General features: G+C 40.2%; 3 protein-coding genes across 6 annotated transcripts; all 3 read left to right on the top strand.

Moving 5' to 3' along the window:
• The first annotated feature begins 1,024 nt into the window (after positions 1 to 1,024).
• kpna6 (karyopherin alpha 6 (importin alpha 7)) lies at positions 1,025 to 10,700 on the top strand. Its single transcript, XM_046418501.1, has 14 exons — positions 1,025 to 1,181; positions 3,526 to 3,659; positions 3,764 to 3,856; positions 4,820 to 4,919; positions 5,034 to 5,128; positions 5,504 to 5,635; positions 5,730 to 5,818; positions 5,907 to 6,006; positions 6,656 to 6,819; positions 6,916 to 6,994; positions 7,392 to 7,517; positions 8,436 to 8,563; positions 9,187 to 9,371; positions 9,784 to 10,700. The coding sequence occupies exons 1-14, from the start codon at positions 1,178 to 1,180 to the stop codon at positions 9,969 to 9,971; spliced, it is 1,617 nt and encodes a 538-aa protein (XP_046274457.1). The 5' UTR covers positions 1,025 to 1,177; the 3' UTR covers positions 9,972 to 10,700.
• Positions 10,701 to 15,328: 4,628 nt separating this feature from the next.
• txlna (taxilin alpha) lies at positions 15,329 to 22,894 on the top strand. 4 transcript variants are annotated; one of them, XR_006845951.1, is made up of 12 exons: positions 15,329 to 15,486; positions 16,332 to 16,517; positions 17,218 to 17,475; positions 17,858 to 17,949; positions 18,713 to 18,883; positions 19,318 to 19,512; positions 19,656 to 19,775; positions 19,899 to 19,973; positions 20,073 to 20,165; positions 20,259 to 20,354; positions 20,560 to 21,070; positions 22,753 to 22,894. XR_006845951.1 is itself a non-coding variant. In XM_046418505.1 (11 exons), the coding sequence occupies exons 2-11, from the start codon at positions 16,334 to 16,336 to the stop codon at positions 20,887 to 20,889; spliced, it is 1,605 nt and encodes a 534-aa protein (XP_046274461.1). In that variant the 5' UTR covers positions 15,329 to 15,486; positions 16,332 to 16,333; the 3' UTR covers positions 20,890 to 22,894. The 4 variants fall into 4 exon arrangements, 3 of the variants coding, with proteins under 3 accessions (XP_046274461.1, XP_046274459.1, XP_046274460.1); XM_046418505.1 differs by having other exon boundaries at positions 16,332 to 16,508; positions 20,560 to 22,894; XM_046418503.1 differs by having other exon boundaries at positions 20,560 to 22,894.
• A 239-nt stretch (positions 22,895 to 23,133) lies between these two features.
• Positions 23,134 to 27,264, top strand: eif3i (eukaryotic translation initiation factor 3, subunit I). The gene is made up of 11 exons (XM_046418508.1): positions 23,134 to 23,376; positions 23,805 to 23,897; positions 24,016 to 24,103; positions 24,239 to 24,304; positions 24,479 to 24,628; positions 25,388 to 25,515; positions 25,744 to 25,854; positions 26,003 to 26,092; positions 26,249 to 26,322; positions 26,546 to 26,638; positions 26,751 to 27,264. The coding sequence occupies exons 1-11, from the start codon at positions 23,149 to 23,151 to the stop codon at positions 26,830 to 26,832; spliced, it is 1,203 nt and encodes a 400-aa protein (XP_046274464.1). The 5' UTR covers positions 23,134 to 23,148; the 3' UTR covers positions 26,833 to 27,264.
• Positions 27,265 to 27,616: the final 352 nt, after the last annotated feature.

Raw genomic sequence — 27,616 nt, 5'->3', positions numbered from 1 at the left:
TCTTTACTCTGTGGCATTGACTAATGGATAGCCTTTGCTGCTCTGCAAAGGGTAGGCTACTGTATGATGTGCTTCAACAGGCCTAGAAATGAGAAAGATAAAGAACCCACAAAGGAGGCCCTGTGAAATCAGAGTCGATGAGCCCCAGTTACAGCCCTGCAAACTGGATCTAAGAACATTTGTATGCTGCCTCCATGCCACAAATTGGTCCTGTGTGTTTGTGCTGCTTGATTCCAGTGGAGATCTGCTATCTGGCAAGCTTTTCTTTTGATTCATCTCCACGCCAGCACACCTGCTGAAGGCTGTGAATTGCCAGCCCTCATAGCTCATCTGAGTGAAGCTCAATCCCATGTCTATTCTGTAAGAGCATGCATCAATGATCAGTATTGGTTTTTGTCTGGCTAGAAACTGTAATCATGGGAAAGAACAGTGCGGCAACAGTTGACTTGAACTCCCACACCCTTGGAAAAAAAATGTTCTATTACTTCCACTTTATTTGTACAACATTGCCCCCTAAAGTTTTTTTTCCTGGTGTATCTCCCCGGATACCTGAGGGGGCCCATGTCAGAGGACAATGCCTCATCACAATATAGTGCAGTACTTTACCACTACATGCTTCTACCAAATTGACCCTGGATGCTCCTCACTTGTATTACTCTGTCGCATTCATTTTGAGAAAAACACTGGGGAACCATGTTCTGTTTACACACACAGCATTACAAAACTGGAGGGAGTATGCAAATCCACGATGGCTGCAAAATAGGTAGAGGAGTGAGAAACTGAGTTTGAAAGATGACTGCAATGTATAATCATTTGTCTTTGCCCTCCACAAGAACAGGTATGGTGTTTCAGTGAAGTATGAATGGTCCAGCATAGCAGTTTCAGATCCATCCACAAATTAGTTTGAGAATTAAATTATTTCAGTTCTAAATTTATTGTGAATGTGTATGGTTGGTATTGTATGGAGGTTCTATTGTGAAGTGGATAAATGGGACAAGTTTGTTTTGTGAGGCTGGTGCGTCCCCTGGTGGCAGAAAGTCGGAGTTATAGTTTGACGTTTCCGTCTCCGGCAGACATATTGCTTACAGGAGCAAATTCTGGAAAGCTAGAAGGGAGAGAGGATTTAAAATTGATTTATATCTTCACAACTTGATACATTGAAGCCGCATAGGAAACAATGGGTAAGCTGTTCGTCAAATCGAGAGTACAGATATGTGTTCAGGTGATGAAAGATACGGCAATGTCATTGGGAGTAATGACTTATGAAGTCCTCACCCTGTCACTGTTGTTCAGCTAGTTAGCTACGTCATTAGCTAGATAGCCAGTCAACCATGCTACGTAGTAGCAAAAGATGAGTTGCTGTTTTACGCTAACCACCAAACTGTCCAATGTTAGTTCGACCACAATGTTTCGTGTATTATTAAATGCCATACAAGTTGTATTAACATAATTCTAACCCGAAAAAACAAGCACTGTCGTTTGTTAGCCAACTTAAGCAAACTTGGCTAATGGCTAACTATATTAGCACTGCGCTGTACCGTCCTTTCTTTCGTGGAAACACACACGCATGTCTTAACTCGGGTGTTAAGTTATTATCAGTGTTATATCCATGTTGTTATGTCAAGATATTTTCCAGTCCCTTCTTCAGACTGTCGTGTTTTTTTACCGTACAAGTGATAACAACAGTAACGTTAGCAAGTTGCTGAGGTACAAATGCAACGCTAGTGCTGTATAGCAGAGATGTCAAGCGGTATGTTGCGTTTGTTCTGTGCTATTTGTTTGTCGATTAGAAGTTGACAAGAGACTTCCGGCGACTTAGGAAGGCCATTACCTACAAGACGAAACAGTTTAATAGACATTATTTGTGATGCGCACATTTGTGTACAGTGTGTGCAGTGGCTAGCGCCAAAGTTAGCTTAGCTTTGTTAGCTTTGTCACTCAGCATTGTCCCTCAAACTTGTGGAATCACGATGCTGTGTTAATACAGTTTAAATTCGCCATACTTCGTCTTTGGGAAGACATCAGTGGAAATCAGCGCGCTACTAAATTCCATGCAAGATGAAAACATGGAATATTTTTGACAGCTTGCTAACATCAGTGAGCAATAATATATCATATCTGATGACATCCTTTAGTGTGTACATGTGACACCAGGGATCCCCGTGTTTTCGAGACTGTTCCCGCAGAGAACGATTCCTGTTTTGTTTGATTTATTTGGTGTTTTTCATTTCAAATTTACAGCAACATTACTGCAAACTATGTACTAAAAAGACGGATAAAAGAGGGTCAGGGAAAGTCTTCGAGATAGTTCATTGTATGTGTCAGATGGACGTGTCACACACTGAAAGAAGCTAGATGTCATATCTCTGGATTTATTATTTTAATCGCCCGTCCCTCGGCTCTATTATATTGATTTGCCTAAGTAGGCTGTTGCTCTCAACTCAGTCAGACTTAATTGAAGGGGCAGGTTGGTTCCCCTAAATCACAGACGCAACAAATGATTCTGTATAACTATGCAGACGGTTTATGATTTATTTGCAGAGGTGTGGTTTAATCTGCTGTTGAGATTTCTGCCACCACTCTGCAGGAGGTTTCCAGAGTTTAGGTCTGTTGTTTTAAGGTGGTGGCAGAAATCTCAGTAGTGGCTAACCCAAATCTCAGCAAATAAAACAGCTTAGCTGGATATTACTAGGTAAGTCAACGAATACTTGCAAATGCAAATGGAGAAGCGTGCTCTCAGCAGGGCTATTTCTGTGCCATCCTCTATAAACAGCAAACAGTCAGTGCAGTTCACATATAGCAGCTAATTTAACGAACAGGAGCATCCAGCCGCATCCTGTGCTTGTGTGTCATCCATGCCTGTGGCTTTACCATCTGGACACATTACACACATGCATAACCTTTTATGAGCCTGGTGGTGCTAACACCCCCCAAACCATAACATGACCTCAATTTGTGCCGCTTGTTTCGATATTTAACCTCGGAAACCCCCGCTGTTGTGATTTGGGGGGGGGGGGGGGGGGGGGGGGGGCTTTTGGCACAGAAAGTTGGCACCATCCTTGTGCTGGTGGCAAGTTTCAATGTTGTCCCCACCCCTCTTTCTCTCTCCTGTATCCCCGGGTGACTCAGGGATCTGCCCTGTTCTGGTAACATGACTGCACAAATGCAGAGAATGGGCAGTTTGTCCTGTGTGGGCACCAGTTTATGCTAACTCTGCGATTTAACTCTACTGAATAAATACATTTGTTCTGCCTGCCAGCTGTGTGTGAATGAGAGAGGGAGAAAGAGAGAGCTTGTTTATTTGAGACCTTTTCATGTAGGGACAGATGTACATGCAGTTTCATTTTATGACCTGTTGTTAGAGGAAAACAAAAACAAAAGTCTTTGTCACATGTTCACTTACTCTTCTCTACTCATGATGACATAATCCTTAAGTTCAACTTGGATGTAGCAAATGGAGCACAACATTGTTTCCTACTGTCTTAATCTACCTACCTTAATTTATCTGTGTCTGTGGCCCACCAGAGCCGTCAGCCAGTCCGGCCAAAGATAACTACAGGATGAACCGCTACAAGAACAAAGCACTGAACCCAGAGGAGATGAGGCGCAGGAGAGAGGAGGAGGGCATCCAACTCAGGAAACAGAAACGAGAACAGCAGGTATGACATCAGATCCTTCATCTTCCTGTTTTAGATTATATCAATGTGTAGCATATGTATGCTTAAAATAGTCTTGTTTGACTGATTTTTTTTTTTAATCACAGCTTTTCAAAAGGAGGAACGTGGACATTCTCAATGAAGAGGAAGCCATGTTCGAGAGTCCTCTGGTGGACTCCTACCTCAGCTCTCCAGTGACCGTGAGTGTCTGTTGTCCTAAAGCCACTCACACAGTATAGACAAAAAGAAGGCTCATCAGGACCAAAAAGAGGGTGATTTTACCAGAACTACACTGACTACAATTTTTTGACCTGCTGATATGAATTTTTGCAGAAGAACTTTCATAATAAAAGAAATTATTAAACTTTACAGTTTCATCTCAAAATAAAGTGCTCTGCAACTGGAAAGCACTACAAATAACAATTAACTGAAAATGAGCTCTCCACCCAACTTTATTAAACATCAATGTATTTGTCAGTATATTCAACTTTATCAAACAAAAGCACGTGCAGCTGATTTATGTAACAAAACAAATGTCAGTTACTGTACTAAAATCATTTTACAGTACGCTTATAAATTCACCAGGGCTGAGGTAATTTATCAGATTTCTGAAGCCTCTATTCTCAACTATGGAGAATGACTGATCATCCAGGGCCATGAATTCCATTTCCTCGTAACTGCTTTGGTCTTGTCACTCCTCATACCAAAGAAACATAAGACATGCTGCTGATTTGTGTCTAGCACTGAGCTCTGGCTAGTTTTAGCTTTAGCCATTTTTCCTTTTCTAGCTTCTTCAGACTGGGCATGTTCCTTGTGGTAGTCCCTCATGGTTTACTTTAGCGTTACATGTATTACAAATTCCGAGCTTGGTGTCTTCTTCACTCACAGTGAAGATCTTCCATGCTAAAGACATGTTAGCATGCAGCTGTGACGTTATTGCCAGTACGACACATGGTGCACGTGTAAAATGGATTGACTCAGAACAGCAGGCCTCCGCTCCAGACCAGGAACACTGAAAACCGTCTGATTCCGGTCCCTGACCAGTTGATTGGTGCATCTCTACATTTTACATTACAGCTCATAGTTATTGTTGCCTAGCCTGTGTCATGTGAATTGTGGTATCTGTGCTAAGTGTTGGACTGCTTGTGAATGTGTTGTTGCAGGAAGGAGTTATTACCAGGGACATGGTTGAGATGCTTTTCTCAGAGGACCCAGAGCTTCAGCTCACCACAACACAAAAGTTCAGAAAACTGCTTTCCAAAGGTATCTATTGTGTTTTAGTAGTGACTACATAATTTAAACCAATCATGAGGTTGTCACAGATCGAACAACAAAAACAAAAATACTCACATCCAGTGTTTCATGTTTTCATTTCAGAGCCCAACCCACCAATTGATGAAGTTATAAACACACCTGGAGTAGTGGAGAGGTTTGTGGAGTTCTTGAAGAAAAGTGTCAACTGCACACTTCAGGTAAGTTTGTACAAATATTCACTTCCACACTTCAGAACAATACCTTCTGTGAACAGAACATGTACATAACAGGCTTTTTGCATGCCCTTAAAAAGTCTAAAATTCTAGTTATATTCTGGTCAATTCTAGTAATTAATTTAAAGCAGTAAATTTCCCGATTAGTCATCTTTTCTGGCTGTTCTGCACATAGCTGTGAAGTGAATGGATCAGTACTGTAAAATGAACTGAAATTAGTGTGACCATTTGCTTAGCTGACCCAAGGTTTCAATAAGGATCCTAAAGTTTCCTCTCCTTTAATGAAAACATGTTAAGACTCCAGAGTAAAAGATGTTTAAAATGCTGGGGGTTTTTTTTCTATATTTGTTTCTCCTGCAGTTTGAAGCAGCTTGGGCACTGACCAACATAGCATCAGGCACATCCATGCAGACGAAGACAGTGATTGAGGCTGGTGCAGTGCCAATCTTCATAGAGCTACTTAACTCTGACTTTGAGGATGTCCAAGAACAGGTAACGCACAGAGTGACGGTCCGTCTTGATAACTGTTGTGTCTGTAGCTAATGTCCACAGGTAACAAAGGTTTGATGTGTTATGTTTTCTGCAGGCTGTGTGGGCCCTGGGAAATATTGCAGGGGATAGTGCAGTGTGCAGGGACTATGTGCTGAACTGCAACATCCTTCCACCACTATTAATGTAAGCCCTCCCTTTTTGCTGCTCTATAGTCAATACTTAGTCATAACATATTTATCATGCTGAGTTTTGCTCTTCTTTGTCATTTCAGGCTTCTGACCAAATCCACTAGATTGACCATGACAAGAAATGCAGTGTGGGCTCTGTCTAATCTCTGTAGAGGAAAAAATCCCCCACCTGCTTTTGAAAAGGTATCAGTTCCTCTCACGAAGTTATTACCAGAAATGATCATTGATCTGCGAAATGGCTAACGCAGTGGTTCACATAATGCTTGGACACACGATAAAGTGAAGGATTTGTCAGCCGTCAAATTACTGTGATTGGAATTCATGCAAAACCTGAGTCTACAGCTTAAATTTTATACATATTTTCAAAAATGATGACTCTCTCTCACCACAGCTGAGTTAAGTGCTTTATTGTCATTGTACAGTGCACAAAGAAATTACGTTTCTCCAATATTTACACTGGAGATCGAATGAAAAGTGGAAAGATGTTGTAACTTTATGTGATTTCTTTTCTTGGTCATCTTACAGTACAGTTGGGTTACCTGTATATATTCATTCACAGCAACAGTAGAGGCTGGTTGATCCCAAGTCACATCTGCTGTATGTGAAGGATTTTTGAAGCTAATGATGAAAGTCACAATTATATTTGAATACTCCTACCCTGTGATCTCATGACCAGCACTGTAAAATCACTAAACAGAATGTACATATTTAAGATATGTATAGCTGCTAATGTTCTGAAAGGTGTGATTTGATGTGTCTCTGTGTTTCTTGGGTCATTGTTGAAATCATTTTGTTTGTCATCATGAACATGCATTATGTCTGTGCTGTCTAGGTGTCCCCCTGTTTGCCAGTTCTGTCCAGGCTTTTATTTAGCAGTGACCCAGACTTGCTGGCAGATGTCTGCTGGGCCCTGTCCTACCTCTCAGACGGCCCCAATGACAAGATCCAGGCTGTCATCGACTCTGGTGTCTGCAGGCGCCTTGTGGAGCTACTCATGTAAGTCCAGCCTTGCTTTCCCTGTTATCTTTCTCACAGTAAATATACCCTCTGAATATTTACAGTCCTCTGATGATTACACCTCAATGTCTGCAGGCACACTGACTACAAGGTGGCCTCCCCTGCCTTGAGAGCTGTAGGAAATATTGTCACTGGAGATGACATCCAAACACAGGTGAGAGTGCTTGTTCTGATTTTGTTTTTTGTAGAAAACATGCCTAAAATTGGACAATTGAACACATGAAAGAACCATACCATTGCATTGATTGGGATACAGTATTTTATAGCTATTCATATTGTCAGTGTAGTTTTTAGGCACTTTTGTTTTTGCAGTGATTTGCTCATTTGACAAGCAAGAGGGAATATGCAACGCTTGCCACAATCATCATGTAGAAATAGATCACACAGTGCAGAAGTATTGCTGTTTGGTGTGTCCAGTTGTTGTTGGAGGAGAAGTATAGTGCAGAGCAATGTTGGCTATATTGTGGCTGTGGTTGCACAGATAATATTTTTTATATATTTTTTATACCAAATGACAGTAAGGCTTTTACCCACTCTGTCGCTGTTTTCAGGTGGTGTTGAACTGCTCAGCCCTGCCCTGTCTGCTGCACCTTCTCAGCAGTGCTAAGGAGTCCATTCGCAAAGAGGCGTGCTGGACCATCTCAAACATCACAGCAGGAAATCGTGCACAAATACAGGTGACGCACACGCACACAGAGCTGTTAAGTGAAATGGGGACAACCTGCAGAGCACTCAGTTTACCCATGAGAAGTGAATGAATTGTTTGGACTCGAAGGGAATAACTGATCAGGTTTTGCCTGTGAATAAAGAAAATTTAGTGTTATTCTGTTTTCGATTTTCTTCCTTCTTGTAATCAAACAGATAATAAGATGGCTTGTTGACATGGTGTTATTTAAGTAACATCAATTTAACTAACATCAAATTTAAATAAGATTTAATCTTTTATATCTTTTTTTTAGTACCTTTTTTGTACTTTTTGTACTGTCTTGTCCTGCTGGCTGGTGTAATGACCAAATTTCCCCAAGGGAATCAATAAAGTCTCATCTTATCTTATCTATGTAATGAATAATTTAATGAATCTTTGTTGCATTTTCAGGCTCATTGCCCATTTTAACATTTTTCATATTGACAACGTAGCATTGATGTATTATTGCAGTAACTGAAAGTGCACTCTGTAGTACACTGTAATAAACTCATTAATTATTCATGGTACCCCACTCTCTGACATTTGCCTCCAGTAATCCTAGTCATGGTGCAGAAGTCTTTACTTCGGTGATATTGTTTTGTAATAATGACATAAATGTCAAAATTACTGGCAGTGTAATCATTTGGTCTTAGGGAAGAACACAAATGGTGGTTTCATGTTGTCTTTAATCACATAATCTTGGTCTCAGCTGCATTGGGTGGTTATTTATTACATGTACAAATATGATTGAGCTTTAAGTACAAGGGCTCGCTATGTATTAAATTATTCCTGTTTTATGACACAGTTCACATTAGTGATATTATTACGTCCTCGATCACCAGGGTAGGGTTTTGTTGAAGCTACTTTTTGAGACCCTTCCCCTGATATCCTGTCCTATCCTGCCCCACAGACAGTAATTGATGCCAACATCTTCCCAGTGCTGATCGACATTCTGCAGAAAGCAGAGTTCAGGACCAGGAAAGAGGCGGCCTGGGCCATCACAAACGCCACCTCTGGAGGAACACCAGAACAGATCAGGTCAGACTTATAGTCAATAAATCTGCAGTATCCCCTCAGCCACTAACAGAATTATTATCTCTCTGTTTCATCTAAATGGACTAGTTGTTTGAAAGTGTTTCATGATGACCTTAAGTTGAGCTGTGTGGTACAACAAAATCTAAGCTCCCGGTGTGACAACTCTTCTTACTTTCTTTGAATCCTGTTGATAGGACATTCTGAGCCTTTAGCGCTGTTGGAAGTGGACATGTTAGCAAGAAGTGTGCAGTAATGTATGGAGACAGTTACTTTTTTTGTACGAATTGGGCCCCATTTTTAGACTGTTTTTAGTTATGATTTGGAAAAGCAACACCATTAAAAATATGCCACTTCAGCTGTTATCAGTTTATGTCTGCAGTGTACCTGTGAATACAGATAACTATCACTGGATTACTGTGATATGAAAGAACACTTGAACGTGATGATTCTCAAGCAAGTTCTGGAGTTACAAGGAGTGTCTTTTTTCTCGGGGAATTAGCGAACATTTGTTTGTGGTGACTGTCGGAAATGTGCAACTCTGTGAGAACTCTGTATATTTTAATTTATGTTTCCTTTTATCTAGAATCAAATCTGAAAATGTGCTGTGTGTGCCTTTTTGCCTATAGATATCTGGTGAACCTGGGCTGCATTAAGCCTCTGTGTGATCTGCTGACAGTGATGGACTCTAAGATCGTTCAGGTGGCTCTGAATGGGCTGGAGAACATCCTGAGGCTGGGCGAGCAGGAGGCCAAGCAGGAGAACAACGGCTCTGGAGTTAATCCTTACTGCAGCCTCATTGAAGAAGCCTATGGTACTGTGCATGAGGCAGTTTTGGTATCAATACCAAAACAATACTTTATTCATACTTTGACTTGAGGATTACAAATATGTTTAATCCTCTTTTCTTCTTTTCCAAAATATGCAAACCTGTTCAGTGCAACAGTGTTAAATAAAGAATGTTACCCAGGCAGAATAGTCCAAAACCAGGTTTCATGTTTTGGATCAAACACAAGTTAATTAAGATAATTTAAGCACACCCATTCTATGCCATACTCATTAAGTATCTGGGTTTGAAACCCAGTCCAAGACAGCAGTGAGCAGTTCAATCTGTTTTTTTTTTGTTTGTTTGTTTTGTTTTTGTTTTTTCATTTTAGAATAAAATTTCACTTTCCAGGTGGAAGGTTTGCAACAACAAATTGTTCTAACATTGCTTGTCTTTCCAGGTCTTGACAAGATAGAGTTCCTCCAGAGCCACGACAACCAGGAGATCTACCAGAAGGCATTTGACCTAATCGAGCACTACTTCGGGGTGGAGGATGAGGACAACAGTCTAGCCCCTCAGGTGGACCAGGCCAACCAGCAGTTCCTTTTCCCCCAGCAGGAGGCACCCATGGAGGGCTTCCAGCTCTAAATTTGCACCCCCTTATCTCAAACCTAAATCATTTACTCCCCGGTCATACCTCTCCATCTCATGGAGAGCCCCAAGATGCCTGAGTCATACCTTTACGCTCTCTCCCCTGATCTGCAATTGCCCCCCCACCTCTCACCACCTCTACCGTCACCACAAACACCTGCCCTTTGGAGGAAAGCGAAAACTGTCCTGCTCTCCAGCCTCAAAATGCCCAACTTTCTTTATTCTCCTCAGCCAGTGGACTGACTTGTTGCAGGGCAGACTCGTGTGTTGCCTGGCCAAGGGGAGAACACCACACAAACTCCATTACACTTAGAAGAGGAAGGGATCACCTCACAGCCCAAAGTGTGAGTCTGTCCTGACTTAAAACGCACACGCAGACATCCTCCTGCCATGCGATAGCTCTTAGATTCTCTCGTTGGCAGTAATGATGGTTTGTAGGTGATTATCTTTATATACACTTTAATTTTCTTTTCCAGTGGGACATTCCTGTTTTTGGGATTACCCATGCATCACCCTGAGTCCACATACTAGGGTGCATGAGTTGAAATATGCCTAGCTCTTGATGTCAGTTTGACTTAGTGCAGTTGAAAGAAAAATCTAGTAAGATTATCCCTTTATTTTGTTTTATCATTATATTTCCACAGCCCTTATTTATCTGCTTCTTTGTTTTTTGAGGTTTTTTTTAGTGGTTGTGATATTATTTTTTTGTTTTCCTTACTGGCTTTGGGCAGATCTACTGATTGGGAAAAAAAATTCTCTCTATTGAAGGAGGCACAAATGTCCACCCAAAGTGCTTTCTACTGCCCTGAGTCTGATGCCCAAACTGATGCCTGAGATGTGCGATTTTTTTTTTTTCCATAATCTGTCAACCTTTTTTCTTTTTTTTTTTTTTTCTTTTTTTTAAGTGTGATAAATTTTGGGGGGAGGGTTGATGTGGGAAGACATGTTTAAAAAAAAAAAAAGAAAAGAAAAGAAAAAAAAAACTATCTGAACTGAAGAAAGGCTTTGAATGAGGTATTGGGTTTTTAGAGAATATGTTTAAAGCTCTAGAAAAAAATAATTCAAGGGTGGTATAGTTAGAGATCCAATGTTCGTTGTGTGCTGTGTTATTAATAACAATACATTTGAATTATGAAGTGATCTAACTATTAAGCAAGGCATAGATGGAGGTTTGGAGGGGAATGAGCCAGCAGCAGCAAACTTATTTTTATATTCAGATGAATTGAAGGAATTGCAGATGTTTAAAATCGTACGAAATAACACTCGGGGTTGAAAGACCCTTCATGAGACGTTCCTAGTTTGGACTTCAGCAAAGTCCAGTGTAAACAGGTTGCTGCTGGTTAGCTAGGCCCTGTGCTCCCCTCCCCGCCTCAGATGTGGTAGGGATTTTTGCATGGTGTTATATTACCCTGCCTACAGTCACTGAGTATCCCTGGCCAAACACTGACAGATAGAGAACAGTGTCAAGAAAAACATAGCTGTACAAAGCAGGAAGTGGGCCACAACTAACTGATTTGATGTTAACAGTGATAGCGTAGTGGCGGTGGTGGTGTTTTGTATAGTGGTAGAGTTGATATATAACCAGTCTATATCACTATATTTTTGAGGGATGGGGGTGACAGCTGTTAATGATTTTTGCATGGGTCCGTTGTGCTATGCTTAGGTATTTGTGTAAATAGTCTATCCTCTGCCTGGCTACGAAAGTCGACGCCATTTCTTCGTCCCCTCGTGGGGTTGGTAACACCTGAGGTTTGGCTAGGGATAAAACTCAGATGAGTGACAAGCCTAACTGCAACAAAAAATTCAAGTATGAATATATATTTGAATTTTGATGTATTTGCATTATGTATACACATATTTGCACACACTTCATGCACACTTGCATACAACACCAGCAGACACTGCACACACACCTCACACAGATGAGTGGCTAGTGGCAAGTAAAATAGTTTCCATAGTCTCTGAGATGAAAAAAAAGAATATTATTTTATTTTATTTTGAAGTTTAGCTCTTCTCAGAGTATGAAAATTGCCATTTTGGCTGTGTTTTTTTTTGTTTCCTTTCCAAACACTTAGTATATTTTCTTTTATTTATGAAAGTGTTGCCCTTGGTTCAGTTGTAATCGAAACAATGAAAAGAGGTGTTTGGAATTCATTAGAAACTGGGAGGATACATTGGTCTTATGGAAACTTTTTTTTGTTGTTTCTAGCCACATGACTTACGATAGTGTATATTAGCCCTGTAAAGCCTGACCTCAGATCAGCTCTGCTCGTGACAGAAGCTGACCTTGGATCAGGGTTTTAGGTTTTGTGGATGGAGCACAACTTTGGTCGCGTGATGTTTGACTGACAGGCACTGTGTGAGGAAGAGGTTGATTGACTCTATGACTGTGTCCCCATCAGAGTCTGGGAGCCCGTGTTCTGTGGATTACTGAAGCAAGCCTGACATTCAGTCATGTCAACAGAATTATGTTACACACAAAAATATGATGCATCAGTTTGATTAATATTGTGTATATTTGGGAATAGATTTACATCAAAGAGGATTGTTTTCCTTTTATATTACAGGATGTCTTTGGATGGACAGAGTTAGATTCTGCCATTTGGTTTGGTTCAGTAGTCTATGTTTTACATACCCCTTTAACTTCCTAAGTCAGTGCGGAATGGCACTACTCAACAGGGGAACATATCAGTGAGGTTCTCTATTTTTGAGAGTTTGAGATGTTATCCACAGAACACGTGTGTTCCTAGAAGACATAAGAGTTGAAATCATGAATAATTGAGCAGCAAGAACTTAACCTCTACACCACAAATGTGTAGAGCAGCATTTATAACTGAAGTCTTCGATTTCATGGCCAATTCTGTGCTTGGCCTACAAATAATGCCAGAATTGCAATGTTAAAAAACAAAACAAAAAAACAAAAAAAACAAAACCGTGCATCAACCAGGAAAAAATATTTATATTTCTGAAAAATGAAAATGCACTCCTATTCACAAAAGTGCCAATCTGACCAACAAAGACTGGAGGTTCTTATGTATCTGTCTTTGACTTGCAGATTATTTTTCTTTATATCTTTTATTTACTTGAATGTGCACACATTTTGTGCAGAACATTGCTGCTCTATTTTCCTTATCTTTAAAGTTACATTATTTGCCATGGTTTCTTTGGAAAAGTGGCATTCTTTACTGTGGGCACCTAAATGGGGAAGTGTAATTGTCTGAGGGAGGGGGGTGGGTTACTTGATTAATTGCATAAAACTGCTCTTTCAAGCTACTTGTTGTCCATTGGCATGATGGTCCCCACCTGTTGCAGTCTTCTAATGACTTTCACTGTGCATAGTTAAACTGCAAATGATTTGGTGTCAAAGAAATTATTTCACATGGCAAAAACTAAGTATTTACTTAAGTATTTAGCATATTGTTGAGCTGAGCCTATGGCCTCTCTGCAAAAAGAAACTCGCTGCGCTGATAGAAATATTGAAGATGTGGCACATAATGGAAATTGAGGAGGCATAAGCGACTATCACAGCAGACAATTGCAGGTACTAACCTTATTGTCATAGTTTACCAAAGTTTTGTCATCCTGAAGGCTGGTTGAAATTTTTTACTGGATGTTTTGTTTTGAAATAATTGGCTTGTGTTGACCCAGTCAGTGTGACTGAGAGATTGCTTTGGGCCATTTAAAACTTGCTTCTTTTCATTAGAAGCTGCAATAGCTCAGTCCCTCTTTGGTTAGTTTAATTTTTCTCAAGTTCAAGTACTGTTTCAAGCAGTTTGACATCTGCAAAATAATCCAGAAGACTGCAATAAATATTGTCCAAAATCAGGCACCCCAGAGGCAAAGGGCCACCTACAAACTGCTCTCACAGGTGACACTCCTTCCACTGGGTGGAGATAACAGAGGCAACTACTTGACATTTTTGTAAGATAAAAATCTGGGATTCAGAATTTGTGCAGTGATTTACATTAAAAAGTATTATAAGTTAAACTATATGTATGTTCTGATACATTGACAGGGATTCAGATGCAATTGTAATCACTTCTGAGAAGTGGAGAAAAAGCCTCATTAGAACACATCACAGGAAAAAAAAATGAAATAGGAGGTGAGGATACAAGCCTTTTCTGCTTTTCTTGATCTTTTTCCTGATCAGGATATTCTGGGCTATATTTTTGGATAATTGTGTTTAGAGTTCAAGTTTGTCCTAGTCAGGCTGCATGATCAGGAACCTTGTTATCCATAGGGGAATGAACAGACATCACTAAACATCTCAAATCTGACTTGTCTTCCGTCCTAGAAGCTCTTCATGTCTATATCAAAATCTGAAGCCGTGCTTGGCTTCGACAAGTAATGTTGTCTACGCTACAAATGTTTACAGTGCTACATGTATGTAAAATACTTTTCATATGCCATCACTGACCAGTCCTGATATAATCTCTATTCTGGTCCTCTCTTTTCTTTTACATGTATTTATTTTTCCTCTATTCTTGTTTATGGTTTTTCATTTGCTCAAAATTACCCATCTTAAACTGTGACTTGACTTGACTTAACCGACGGTATGAATGAGTGACGAGAAACTAATACACTTCAACTGAACATGACACACAAACAACATGAACATGAAAAAATACATACAGGAAACAGCAACAATATTAAAAATGTAAAGAAAATATATCAAATTTAAAATTGTTCAGTGGAAATACTGTGCAAAACAAATAAAGTTATGTTGCAACCCTTTAATGCAAATGTTTCTTCTTTTATCACTGCAATATACTGTATATAGCCTTTGAACCAAGTGGCAAATCAAATTTCTTTGCCAGAAGGTGGGAAACTCCTTATGGAATACATAATGTCATAAAGCTCAAAGAGACTGTCTGAGTATTTCATTCATTTTTTCTCAGATTTCGTTGGAGAAATGTCCTACGTTATACAACATCAGAGATACCTCACATTGGGTAGCAGTGTGTGACTAAACAAAAGGGATCCTCGTTGCATGTCTTTTTTAAATGTCCTAGTGTAGTAAATCTTTGTTAATCAAGTCAATCAGGAAAATCCTCTTTGAAATATTATGTTATTGCTGTGAAAATTCAGAGACTCAATCAAGACTAAATTGCTTCAAATGTAAATTCTAAAATTATTTGTATTTTTCATTTTTATTTAAATAGCATTAACTTCATTTGTTACATCTAATGTCTTCTCTTATGGCTTTTCATCAGTTTATCTGCTTTCTTGAAATTTATGCTTATATTAAAAACATATTTATTTATTATATTAATTTCCATTTATTTAACCCACTCACAGTTTGGGTTTTCTAAGATTTTCCTGAGTACACGGCTGGTAATTATTGAATCCGATGGATGGCAGTAAAGCGTCTAGCTGAGACGTAAAATTGTTAAAACTGAAAAGAAGAAGAAGAATCTAAAGTTATGACCGGAAGTCATTTTTTTCTGGCTCACGCTGCTGAGGAACCTTGCAGTACACAGTCACATTAGCTATTTCCTTGTTGAGCTTGAAGGTAAACAATTGTCTGTTACCTGAGAAGGTGGGACATAATTTAAAAACAAGTATATGTGTAGTCTGCTTATGTTTTTTGATGTTTTTGTCCTTTATACATAAGCTAACATTGACTAACTTGTAGTCGTGCGAGCTAATTTAGCTACATCTGGCGACTAGCAGGTGTTAGCATATGCTAGCTAACGATAAGTAAAAGCTCGATAGCAAGTGGTAAAGCGAAAGCTGGCGAGGACAAGGCACATTTGATAAGGCGTGTAGCTTAAATTTGCAGTGACACTTCTAAGCTCACATGACAAGCTAAAACTAATATTACTGACGTATGTACATGTAGTGTTAGTGTTCGTAACGAGTGGCTATAGATTAATCTATGTAACTTACATAAGAAGTTACAGAAATTCCATTTAAGTTAGTTACGGTTGTGGTGATTATAAGTTTCTGTATACATTATAAAATACACATCGTTAAGACCAGAATCAAAACCTTGCAATTTCTAGGCTTCAGTTCAGTTTTCACCAAACTTGAAAGCCACAGTTATCATTTGCTTTAAGATTTAACTTTTCCCCGGAGGACGACAGTTAAGCTAGCAACATGGGTTTCAGATTTGTTAACGTCAAATAATCAATTAAAGGTCAATTTGGTGATTAAGTTGCTCTTTTACGTAAAACTGTCTAATCACACATGAGACTCAGTTGGGCACAGAAAATACAAACATGTTTATTGTCTACAGTTTTTTCATTAATCCATGTCAGTTGAAAGTATTGAAATTGTGTGAGTGTGAGCAAGATCCACTACTATTTTAAAAGGGTGCTTCTGTTACAGCTTTTTCTACTTCTGCCAAATTTCCAGAGATGATCAAACAAGACACAGAAGAGTCTGCCACACAGAGCAGTGAGGACACTCCACCAACAGCAGGAGGGATGGAGTCACCTGCAGCTGCAAAAGACAGCTTGGACAGCAACAGCCCCAAAGAGTCTGAACCACAGACACCGCAGACCGACACACCTCCACAAAGCGACGATGCAGGTAGTGAAGGTAAAGTTTTAATTATTTACAAGGTCAGTTAAATGTTGATGATATAACTTTCTGATTGTCGTGGTTAAAAATGATTTCTGCCTGTCACTGTAGTTGGTAAATTCTGGGATATATTGCTTTGTAATTCTATAAAAGATATTATGTACCATTATTGTTTAATAACAGTAATGACTTGTAGATCAGTGTGTCAAAGTGTCTTGCACTTCTGAAAACTATAAGCCAAATCCCACTTAAATACAGTGATGATGCCCACATGCTCTGATGGGAATCTATTTTTGATAAATTATTTACCTCTGCAATATGCATGTTGTTGTTATTGGCAGTGTTACATGTGAATTACTGACACATGTTATGGTATGCTATGTCAGGGTAGCTTGTTGTCCCAATCTGCCAAATTGATGAACAGCCTTCAGATTTTTCCATCCTACTTAACAGAAACAGAAAATATCCATCTAACACAAGCTCTAGGTTCAGTTGCTTTAAGAGCTTTTAGAGTTGCTTTTTTAAGACTAATAGTAGCTAATGATTTCCTTTATTTTAAGAGATTAAACCTTTTTGTTTGGAGGAAAAATAACAGTGCTTAATTCTGACCAGGAGTCAGAAATGCAAGATATCATTAGTAGCTTGCAAGCTTTTGTTGTAGGCCATTTTCTTTGTTTCCTTTTTAGTCAAGTATTCATTTTCCCTCCACTGTGTTTAGTTGCAGAAGCAGCACGGTCTCAGTGTGACATGGCAGAGGAACTGAGCCGGCAGCTGGAGGACATCCTCAGCACCTACTGTCGGGAAAGCCTTTCAGACGATGGCAGCACGCTGCCCAATGGCCAATCACACAGCCCAGAGCTCAATGGGCTGACCAGGGAGGACGACAAGCCAGAGGGGGGCAAGGTCAACGGCTCAAACAATGGCATGGAGAAGGAGCAGAGGAAGACTCAGGAGAAGAAAAAAGTGAAGGGTTTAGGTAAGTAGTAATTTACTTTAATCCCCTGAGGACAAATTAAGTGTTTTTGCATTTTGATTTGAAATTGAATTTTGAAAGAATCTCTGGAGAGTCTTAAGATCCATTTTGCTTACAAGACCTCCAGAGGACAAAGTCAGTGTGCAATGTGAGCTTCATGTTACACACTGCTTGCCCAAGAGAGACTGTGTTTAATTTTATGGCTTATTAATTCTACCACACTGTGTGATTGTTGTACATGCTGCAAAATACCAAAAAAATGTGTTGATACAAAAGAACATGCAAAGTACAATTTAGTTTGCTAAGGAAGCTAATCAGTAGTTGGATTGTGCTTGCTAACCGGCTCTCTGATTCTGTCCTGTCTCTGTTTTCCTTGTTCATTCAGGCAAAGAGATCACTGTCCTCATGCAGACCCTGAACACGCTGAGCACTCCAGAGGAAAAGCTTGCAGGACTCTGTAAGAAATATGCTGAACTGGTGAGTGTTTTCTGCAGTCAGTGCAGATCTCTGTCCCGTGACCTCAACACACGTTTAGCAGCATGATGCAGCACTGACGATGACCTCAGATGTTGTACTGGGCCTGTGTCTGCTTTAGGAAGTTTTTACATTAAATGAATGCGTTTGTGTTTGTACATTTGCAGGACAGCGTGTTTGTTCAGATGTGTGTGATTTGGCAGTGTGTCAGAGCTGACTGAGGAAGATTTTCTGCTGTTGTTATTGGCAGAAGGTTGAAGGAAAGCCTCCAAAATTTGATTAATGCAGTATCTGAAGGATTTGTCGTTTCAGCATCATGTATGCATGTGCTGTTGTCACATTTTCTTTTTGTTTTTCTTTTATTACTTTGTAAGGACAACATTAAAACGTTAATCATCACTTCTGTAAATGTGCCAGTGTTGTCCATCTGGCTAATTTTCAACTACAGTCCTCAAGCGAGATGTTTACAAAGTGATCAAATTCACACAACGAAGATAACAAGATGGCATAGAGGAGGCAGCAAAATGAGGATTCATAATAAAGAATATGAGCCGACAACAATAGGAACAGGAAACAGCTAAACATCAGTACTGTAATACTACAACAAACATTTTAGAGCATAAATAAATCAATTTACTGCATATAATATAGATCAATAAATGATTACACATGTGTGGAATCAAATCGGTTATCAGCCACTGATGTAAATCAAAACTTGGCTTGACAGCAGACCCCCTCAAAAGGTGTTTGTTTTTATTTGTGACAGCTGGAAGAGCACCGTAACACCCAGAAGCAGATGCGAGTGCTGCAGAAGAAGCAGAACCAGCTGGTCCAGGAGAAAGACAACCTGAGGAACGAACACAGCAAGGCCATCCTGGCTCGCAGCAAGCTGGAGAGTCTCTGCAGGGAGCTGCAGAGGCACAATCGCACACTCAAGGTACAAAGGAGACACTAGAATCATGAATGTAGACTCTTTACTGCTGCATTGATTTGGTAATTGACTTTCTCCAAACACAGTTTCTCTAAGGCCAAGCTGTATATTTATCAGTTTATTTAAATGTGGTCTTGGCTCTCTGTTAGCTGCCTCCATCTCTTCTGTAAAGAATGCAGTGATTTTAGTAAGTAACTATTAACACAATATAACACAAATGGGGGCATTTACTTCAGGTTTTTGAAATAAATTGATTAGGAACAGCTGTTTGCCAACTTGCAGTTTGTGGAAGTAAAATGTCTTCTGTGAGTTACTGGCCAGAATGTGTCTCCTTAACATCTGAGGCAAGTCACGTGTCCAAGGTGGAAGAAGGAAGCACAACAAGAGCGTTCCTTTCACACACGTTACATCATCAAGTTTGCTTTGCTTTCTCTCCACAGGAAGAAGGGATGCAAAGAACACGCCTGGAGGAGGAGAAGAGAAAGGAAGTGACTTCCCATTTCCAGGTGACACTGAATGACATCCAGGCACAGATGGAGCAGCACAACGAGAGGAACGCCAGTCTTCGACAAGAGAACACAGAGCTGGCTGAGAAACTGAAGAAGCTGTATGAACAGTACAAACTACGAGAAGAGGTGTGAAGGTTGCCCCCCCCGACACACACACACACACACACACACACACAGCTGTGTTTTCTGTGGTTGCAGTATGTGAGTGGAGTGTCATGTTAGTTTACCACTTTTTTACAAGATGTGTAATAGATTTTTTATTTGCACAGCACATAGACAAAGTGGTAAAGCACAAAGACCTGCAGCAACAGCTGGTGGACGCCAAGCTGCACCAGGCCCAGGAGCTGCTGAAGGAGTCAGAGGAGCGCCACGACAGAGAGAAAGAATTTGTAATCATACATTTAACTTGCACTCGTACATTTAGAACGTACAAGAAGATACAAACATTGTGTTTGGTCCCGTAGTTCTGCGTAAATGATAAAATAATTTGTCCTTTCCCCTCGTCTCCTCAGCTGCTGAAAGAAGCAGTAGAGTCTCAAAGGATGTGTGAACTGATGAAGCAGCAGGAAGTTCACCTCAAACAGCAGGTTTCCCAGCAGTTTTTACACTCCATCTTTTATACAGTTGGCTTCATCATGAAAATGGGCTTCTTTGTATGATCAAACCTGTGTTTTGTTGTTTGCCAGCTGTCACTGTACACAGAGAAGTTTGAAGAGTTTCAGACCACTTTGTCCAAGAGCAACGAGGTCTTCACCACATTCAAACAGGAAATGGAGAAGGTGAGGTGTCTGTGATGGTGTATGATGGAGAGAGGGGAAGTTGTTTATTACCTTCTGCTGGATGTGACGGGCTTGTTTCCTTCGTGTTTGAAGATGACGAAGAAGATCAAAAAGCTGGAGAAGGAGACAGCTATGTATCGGTCCAGGTGGGAGAGCAGCAACAAGGCTCTTCTGGAGATGGCAGAAGAGGTAAAGATTTCTGTTTTCACTGTAAAGCTCAGACCAAAAAGCTTTTACCCTAAAACTGCCCCATTTAGTATGTTTTGGGGTATTTTGATTCTGGTCTAACAGCATCCCATGTGCTGTCCCGACTAATATTAAATTAAGACCAACCATAAAATGGACCAGCATAAAGACCGGCTTTGTCATCTTTGTGCTTGTGTATTGTCTCCAGAAATCTGTGCGGGAACGAGAGTTCGAGGCACTTCAGGGTAAAGTCCAACGGCTTGAGAAGCTGCGACGGGCACTAAAAGTGGAACGCAACGAGCTCAACAAGAAGGTTCAGAACCTCAGTGACGCAAACAGCGGCACAGCAGGAGCCCCCATCTCCGACCCAGGAACTGACTCCCCCTCTCCTCCACCTACAGACTCTTTGCTGGAGCCCAGCAGCCACCCCATCCCAAATGCCACCCCCTGCTCCCAGTCCTGCCACTGTGAGCCTGAACTGGACACAGACACCCTACTCGAAGGGGCAAAAGCTCAGCCAGTCGCTGCACAGGAATGAATTAACCCTGCTCACCTTCTCCTCTCCCCCCCTCCAGCATCAAGCCACCAAACAATAAGCCACCAGCCTGCAAGCCACTTCTCTTCTGCTGGATGAAGCTCATGTTAAACACTGGTCCAGAAGCAGAGCATATAGCAAGGTTAACTTGTGTCCTCCCAACATGCTCTGCAGGATATAAAAGGTGATTTGAAAATAAAGCCTCATTTGTCAGTACATTTACATGCACACCATAACTCAGTTACTGTGAACAACCCGATTAAGGTAATAGTTTGATTAGGTGATTTGCAATAAGTTCATTTTCCTAATAATCAAATTTTCATGATCCATTTATTAGTGTGGGTAATTTTCCCAGGCAGCCTACAGCAGACACCTTATTAGCGTCACAAAGTAGAGGAGTAAAATTAGGGGATTTTGTTTTTGGCGTTAGTATTTTCAAGTTGATTAGTAATTTAATTTATGAGTATTAAAATTGACACTTTTTTGTTGACACTCCAAAAATTGTGCTGCACGTGCTGCTGTTTGTGTACAGAAACATGGCTTTCAGTCTACAATCTCTGGCATATGCAGTGAGTCGAAATCCAGCTGTCCTGTTACACTTGCTCCAACTTAAAGCTTAGCTTGATGCAGTGATAGTTGCATGTAATAACATAATTATTAGTGTGCATGTAAATGCACAAACTACCTCTATGCTGTGTTGTTTTACCACACTTTCCCTTTTTTGACTGGCATCAAACACAGAGCTGCTTGGGATGACACAAGACAAACATACGGCAAGAGGAGTCATCAGAAGTTGAGTGTGTGTGTGTATGTGTGTGTGTGGGGCCAATCAGGTTGCCTCATGTGGATCATTAGTGTCGATGTGGAATGTTGAACGGGAGTTGATTGTCTTAAGAGATCATTTCTTAATTTCTTTTGCTAATCCAATTCTGAATAACATAAAGATAATATAGGATTCTAGAAGTTAATTTCACATTCTGATCCATCCTGATTCATCTTCCTCGTAGACCAGGTTCCTTTGTTTTCTTGTTTGCATTGGGCCTCTCCATATGCACAGTGTTTGATTTTTGTGGTCTGTATTTATTATTTGAAGCATAATCTCTGATATTAAAATGTATGTGTCTTACAGAGTACCACTTTAAAATAAATCAGTTTATTTTCATTCATTTATTAAATGTATAAAAGTGTTACTTTAATGACCAATGTTTCATTCCTAACCTGTCTGGTTTTAGTTGATCTGTTGTGTTTTACATGCTCTTAAGTCCACTTATAACCTTGTGATGATGACCACTTTAAATTTGTTCAACTAAGTGTGTGTGTGTGTGCGCGTGTGCCCATGTGTGTCGCTATGATTGTCTCCTCCCAGTCCTGATAATTGCAGTAGCTTGTAATCAGGTTTTAACTTGAGAATGTTCACGACCTCTATGCAACGCTTGCCTCTTGTTTTTTTTTTTCTGTGGCAGTTTGAACTGACGAGCACTTAGCTGAGAATGTATGTTCATTATATCCTGCATGGATGTATTGTATTAACAGACAACATAACTCACAGCCGAACTCAATTTTTTGCTTAGGTTTGAACCCTGTTAATTGCCTCTCAATTGCTGTTTGACATTGAGCCGAATATTGTGCATCTCTCTGATGGTTTTAAAAGGTGCAGTAACTGAGCCAAGTGAGAATAAGGAGGGAAAATTGGGAAAATGTTATTGGATTTCTAAATTGTAGTTTAACTCCCAGCTTTGTCATTTCTCCTCAGACATTTTATGTACCACTTGAAATGTAGCATTGATAACAAGGTGTCAACTTATAAACTCAGACATTTCAACTTAAATAGAAATGGCAAACCTAATTTCTTCTGTTGTCTCACAGGACAGATTCATCTGGTTCAGTGGTGGATGTGGAGGTTCATTAACCATGAGAAGGAACCAAAGATGTTTCCTTTTTTGTCTTTTGCAGTACTTTTATCTTGCCCTGTATATTTTGTTTCTTGTTAAATAAAAGATGTAACATTGTATATTTGTTGGTGGATTGGCCTTGTTGTTTTATTTTGAAAGGACTAAAAATGTAAAAACATGTTTTGATAGAAGAAAGATAAAATAAATAGACCCTGCAGTACCATTCATTCTGCTCTAGTTCATATGTATGTTAGGGATTCCCCAATTTGTGCACTTCAGACTACAGAGCCTATCAGAAGACGGTTCTAAAATAGAAAAACAGTCGATATACAAGGGCTACTTTTTTATACTATGTTTTTAATTGTGTTCCATGTTCAGTAGAATTGCTATCCACGTGCTATATGTGCTAAAGTGCCGTATTACAGTTAGGGGGCGCACCAACGCCATTGTTTTTCTTTTGTGTGTGACACAGGAATTGCGTCACCTTCCTTTTCCGCTGCAGCTCCGGCGCCTGAAACACGAGTGTTCATCTTTTCTCTCTTTACGGGAGGCGCAGTTAACATACTGGACCGAGTGGCAAACCGTAGCTGAGAAAATGGTTAGTATATTGCACAGTGATAGTCTGCTACGAGTTATATATCTTTCCAAGACTAATGTTATATTTTTGTTGTGACCGTTAGCTCCAGTTTAGCTAGCATATCTAGCTAACATTAGCTTAGCTTTCAAGTTAGTCATCGTTAACATAATCGTTAGCTGCAATGTGTGGGTGGTGCAAGATGATTAGCCGGTCCCTGACAGCTGGTACATTTGTACACGCGTAACTTTGAAATATAAATAAATAAGGAAACCCAACGTTAATTGGTTTGTCACGACAAACGACTGCTTCCCTATTTAAGCACGTCATAGCACTTCATTTGGGTGGTTTGTTATGCTGAAAACTCCTAATTATTATTACTACTAGCTGACAGCTCAAGGTCTGTTCTAAATTGGAAGACTCCCCAGATGCTAATACACTTCTTTCCACAGAAACCTATCCTCCTCCAGGGCCATGAGAGGTCCATCACTCAAATCAAGTATAACAGAGAAGGAGACCTGATTTTCTCCGTAGCTAAAGACACGGTGAGTGCGTTGATAATAACTGACAAAGGCTCTGATCCCTGCTGTTCATCATTATTATTCCACACAAAAGCTTGTTTGGTTTTGACTTAATCTGAATATTTAATGTCTTCCACTGTAGGTAGCCAATGTATGGTACTCTGTTAATGGTGAGAGGCTTGGCACCTACAATGGACACACAGGAGCTGTTTGGTGTGTCGACTGTGATTGTATCCTTTTCGGGAAACGTACTTGCTTGTGTTGTGTAATCTCATACAAATATCGTGGTTGATCTTGTATAGATAGTGCTTGTAGTTGTCCTAGCTGGGGTCATACTTGGTGGACTCCTTAACATGTCCTCTCAGGGGACACAAAAAATGTATTGACGGGATCAGCAGACAACAGCTGTCGACTGTGGGACTGTGAGACGGGTAGGTAATAACAACCTGCACTGTCAGAAAGAAGTGTCTTCTGTGTTTCATAATTTTCACATTCAGTTTTGAGACTCTTTCCACACATAGATACGTCACTCTTGATCGTCTAGCAGTAATTTGAGGTTTGTGCATCTACTAAACCCTGTGCCTTTATCCCTCTGTGCTGCACAGGTAAACAGCTGGCCCTGCTCCACACCAACTCTGCTGTCAGAACGTGCGGTTTCGACTTCAGCGGCAACATCATCATGTTCTCCACAGACAAGCAGATGGGTTACCAGTGCTACCTGAACTTCTTTGACCTGAGGGATCCACAGCAGATCGGTATGTAGCACACAATGCATTCAGATTGTTTAAATTCAGCTGCTGGTTCCATTCATTTCACAGTAAAGTGTTGATTAGATTGAAAATACATGTCAGCCACATCCAGCTTATAGCAAGGTTTTTCTGTGGTTAATTGTATTTTTAATTGTGCACTGAATGAATTTGATATCATCATTGTTAAACTTGTCAGATCGCACACTATAAATCTACAGTATGATCTACAATATGAATATTTATGGAGCCAAATAGGGTCATTTTCAGTAAGATAATGAAATGATGCTCATTTAATTTAAAAATTGTATGCGCATATTAGTATGTGTGAATTTGTTGAAAGAAAAAAAATTCACAAATTTATTTTTGTCAGTGTAACAAAATTTTGCACCTGTAGAACTATTGTGTGCATGTGCTAAGAGGTTTTGTGCACACAGGTGTAATAAAGACCGAAAATACAAACTCACAGTCCTTCAGACTTAATGTTTCCCATAACTCAACATGCTGGTAATCATTGAATCCATCAAATCTGGTTCCATGCCACTGGTACTGTAGCTGTCATCTTTAACCTCCTGACTGACTTCTGATTGGATGGTCCATGGGCAACATGGTAGCACGCCGATTGGCTATTCAGCTCAGGCATAAAAGAGGGTCAAGATTTCAAGACATTTTCTGTGCCATCTGATGTTGTTCTGTCGGTCTTCACACTAAACTGAACCGGAATGGACAGTTACACTGAGTTTCCCCCCTCTTTCGCTCTCTCCTCAGAGGACAACCAGCCCTACCTGTCGATACCTTGCAGCGACCACAAGATCACCAGTGCTGTGTGGGGACCTTTGGGAGAGTTTGTCATTGCCGGTCATGAGAATGGAGAGTTCAACCAGTTCAGTGCCAAGGTTGGACACACACACACACACACACACACTGTCTGTGTGGGAGCATATGGGAATGTAATAAACTGAGCTCTTGAGGCACTGGCTGAAGGACTTCAGCACTCCAGTACCTTCTTAACTTGCCACCAAGTATATTAAAGCATTCAAATGTGACAATTAAGATTTTTTTTTTTTTAATTAAAATTCAGAATCCTTAAAGTTGAATGTTGTTCCTGTGTTAATTGTGGGCAGTCTGGAGAGATCCTGAAGAAGGCCAAAGAACACACCAAGCAAATCAATGACATCCAGACATCAGTGGATCTCACTATGTTCATCAGTGCCTCTAAGGACAACACTGCCAAGGTAAGACCCCCGCCTACTTCCTGAAGACACAGCCATGACCAGACAGCTGGTGAACGTATGGGTCATCGGTTACTTTTGTTGCATCACCTTGTCTTTATATCATGCCATTTGTTTCTGAGTGTTGAGTGTGTTCTGTGTTTCCCCTCAGCTGTTTGACTCCACTTCTCTGGATCACATCAAGACTTTCAAGACAGAGAGACCTGTCAACTCTGCTGCCATCTCCCCCATTATGGATCATGTAAGTGACGATTCACACGGCAATGCCTGTAAACATGAGAAAGGGCTGTGTAACCTGTGACCATGTAGTCGTTTCTTTGCCACTTAGTGCTTTGTTAAAAGCAAACTGCATCTCATTTCTCACTTTTCACGCTTGTGTATCGTGTGTGCGGTTCAGGTGGTGATGGGGGGTGGACAGGAGGCCATGGAGGTCACCACTACTTCCACCAGGATAGGAAAGTTTGAGGCAAGGTGAGGAGGAAATAAAAGGGCTGTAGTAGATTAGAGGTCAAGAACGAACCTCCTCTCCACAGGAAGTTAAATGTGTATATATAGTGTATGTATACTGTTTTAATTTGATCTGTTTCCATCATGCTGAGCACTGCCTGGGGCAGGTTTATACTATCTAGAAACTTTTGTACTTGAGTTGACATTTTTTCAAGCATTTTAAGCAGCCTTTGTTCTCTATCCTCAGGTTCTTCCATGCTGCATATGAAGAGGAGTTTGGAAGGGTCAAAGGTCATTTCGGCCCCATCAACTGTGTGGCATTCCACCCTGATGGCAAGAGGTAAGAGAACAAACTTACTTGGAAATGCGAAGCTCTAAAATGTTTTCTGATCAGAAGTTCTTACTGCGTACGGCTACTAACATCTTTCTTGTGCTGTGGTTATTGTGTACAGTTACAGCAGTGGAGGAGAAGACGGATACGTAAGGATTCATTACTTTGACCCACAGTACTTTGACTTTGAACTGGAGGCGTAAACAGTCAGGATCCTCAAATCCCACAGCCACAACTAACATCGCACTCAGGCCAAGAACACCGGACCTGAGTGCATTCGCAGTCAGACAAGCTCGCCTTCCTCCTTTCATCTGAACTGATCTGAAGTCAGGTCAAGTCAGACCTCTAGAGGTCAGCTGCCAGTGACTAAATTCAGCCTGTATACTTTTCACAGATTGCTTCAAATAAAGGTAAAGTGGTCAGAAGAATTAACTTCAACTCAGTGACAAGTGTGGTCATTTTTCTAACATTACTAGGAAACTGGGTGAAATCAGTGGCAGTTTTTGTACCCTGGATCTGCAAAACTATCCTGACTGGACTTTAAAATCCACACTCTGATTTCTCAAGTTATTTAATTTGATATTTTCTGTTGTAAACCATTCCACTAGAAGTCACCATAAAATTACTGAATTCAAGATGTGTCTGTGTGATATGTGCCACTCAAAGCCTACACAATCAAGGTAATGTGATCTAAAATGAGCATAAATCTTACATTTGATTTGTTTTTTCCTTTTTTAATTTAGTCGTAGGTGTGATGCAATTTTTGTTATATTCAGTGTACTCTGAAACATAAAGTAAAAACACAAACTAGCTCTCGGAAAACACTAGCTGGACAACGTACGAGTTAAAATGTGTAATGTGCAAGTGTTTCACTTTGTTCCGGGTGTATAAATGATGATCTTGAGAGGAAAAATGTGTTTCAGGTTTCTTTAGTTTTTTTTTTAATTCTTTTTTTTTTTATATAACAAAGATAATGCACATTTCACA

This window comes from Scatophagus argus, chromosome 17 (genome assembly GCF_020382885.2).
Source record: "Scatophagus argus isolate fScaArg1 chromosome 17, fScaArg1.pri, whole genome shotgun sequence".
In the NCBI taxonomy this organism is placed as follows: Eukaryota; Metazoa; Chordata; class Actinopteri; family Scatophagidae; genus Scatophagus; species Scatophagus argus.
The sequence above is the reverse complement of the archived record's forward strand: the minus strand, read 5'-3'. Positions and strand labels throughout refer to the sequence as shown.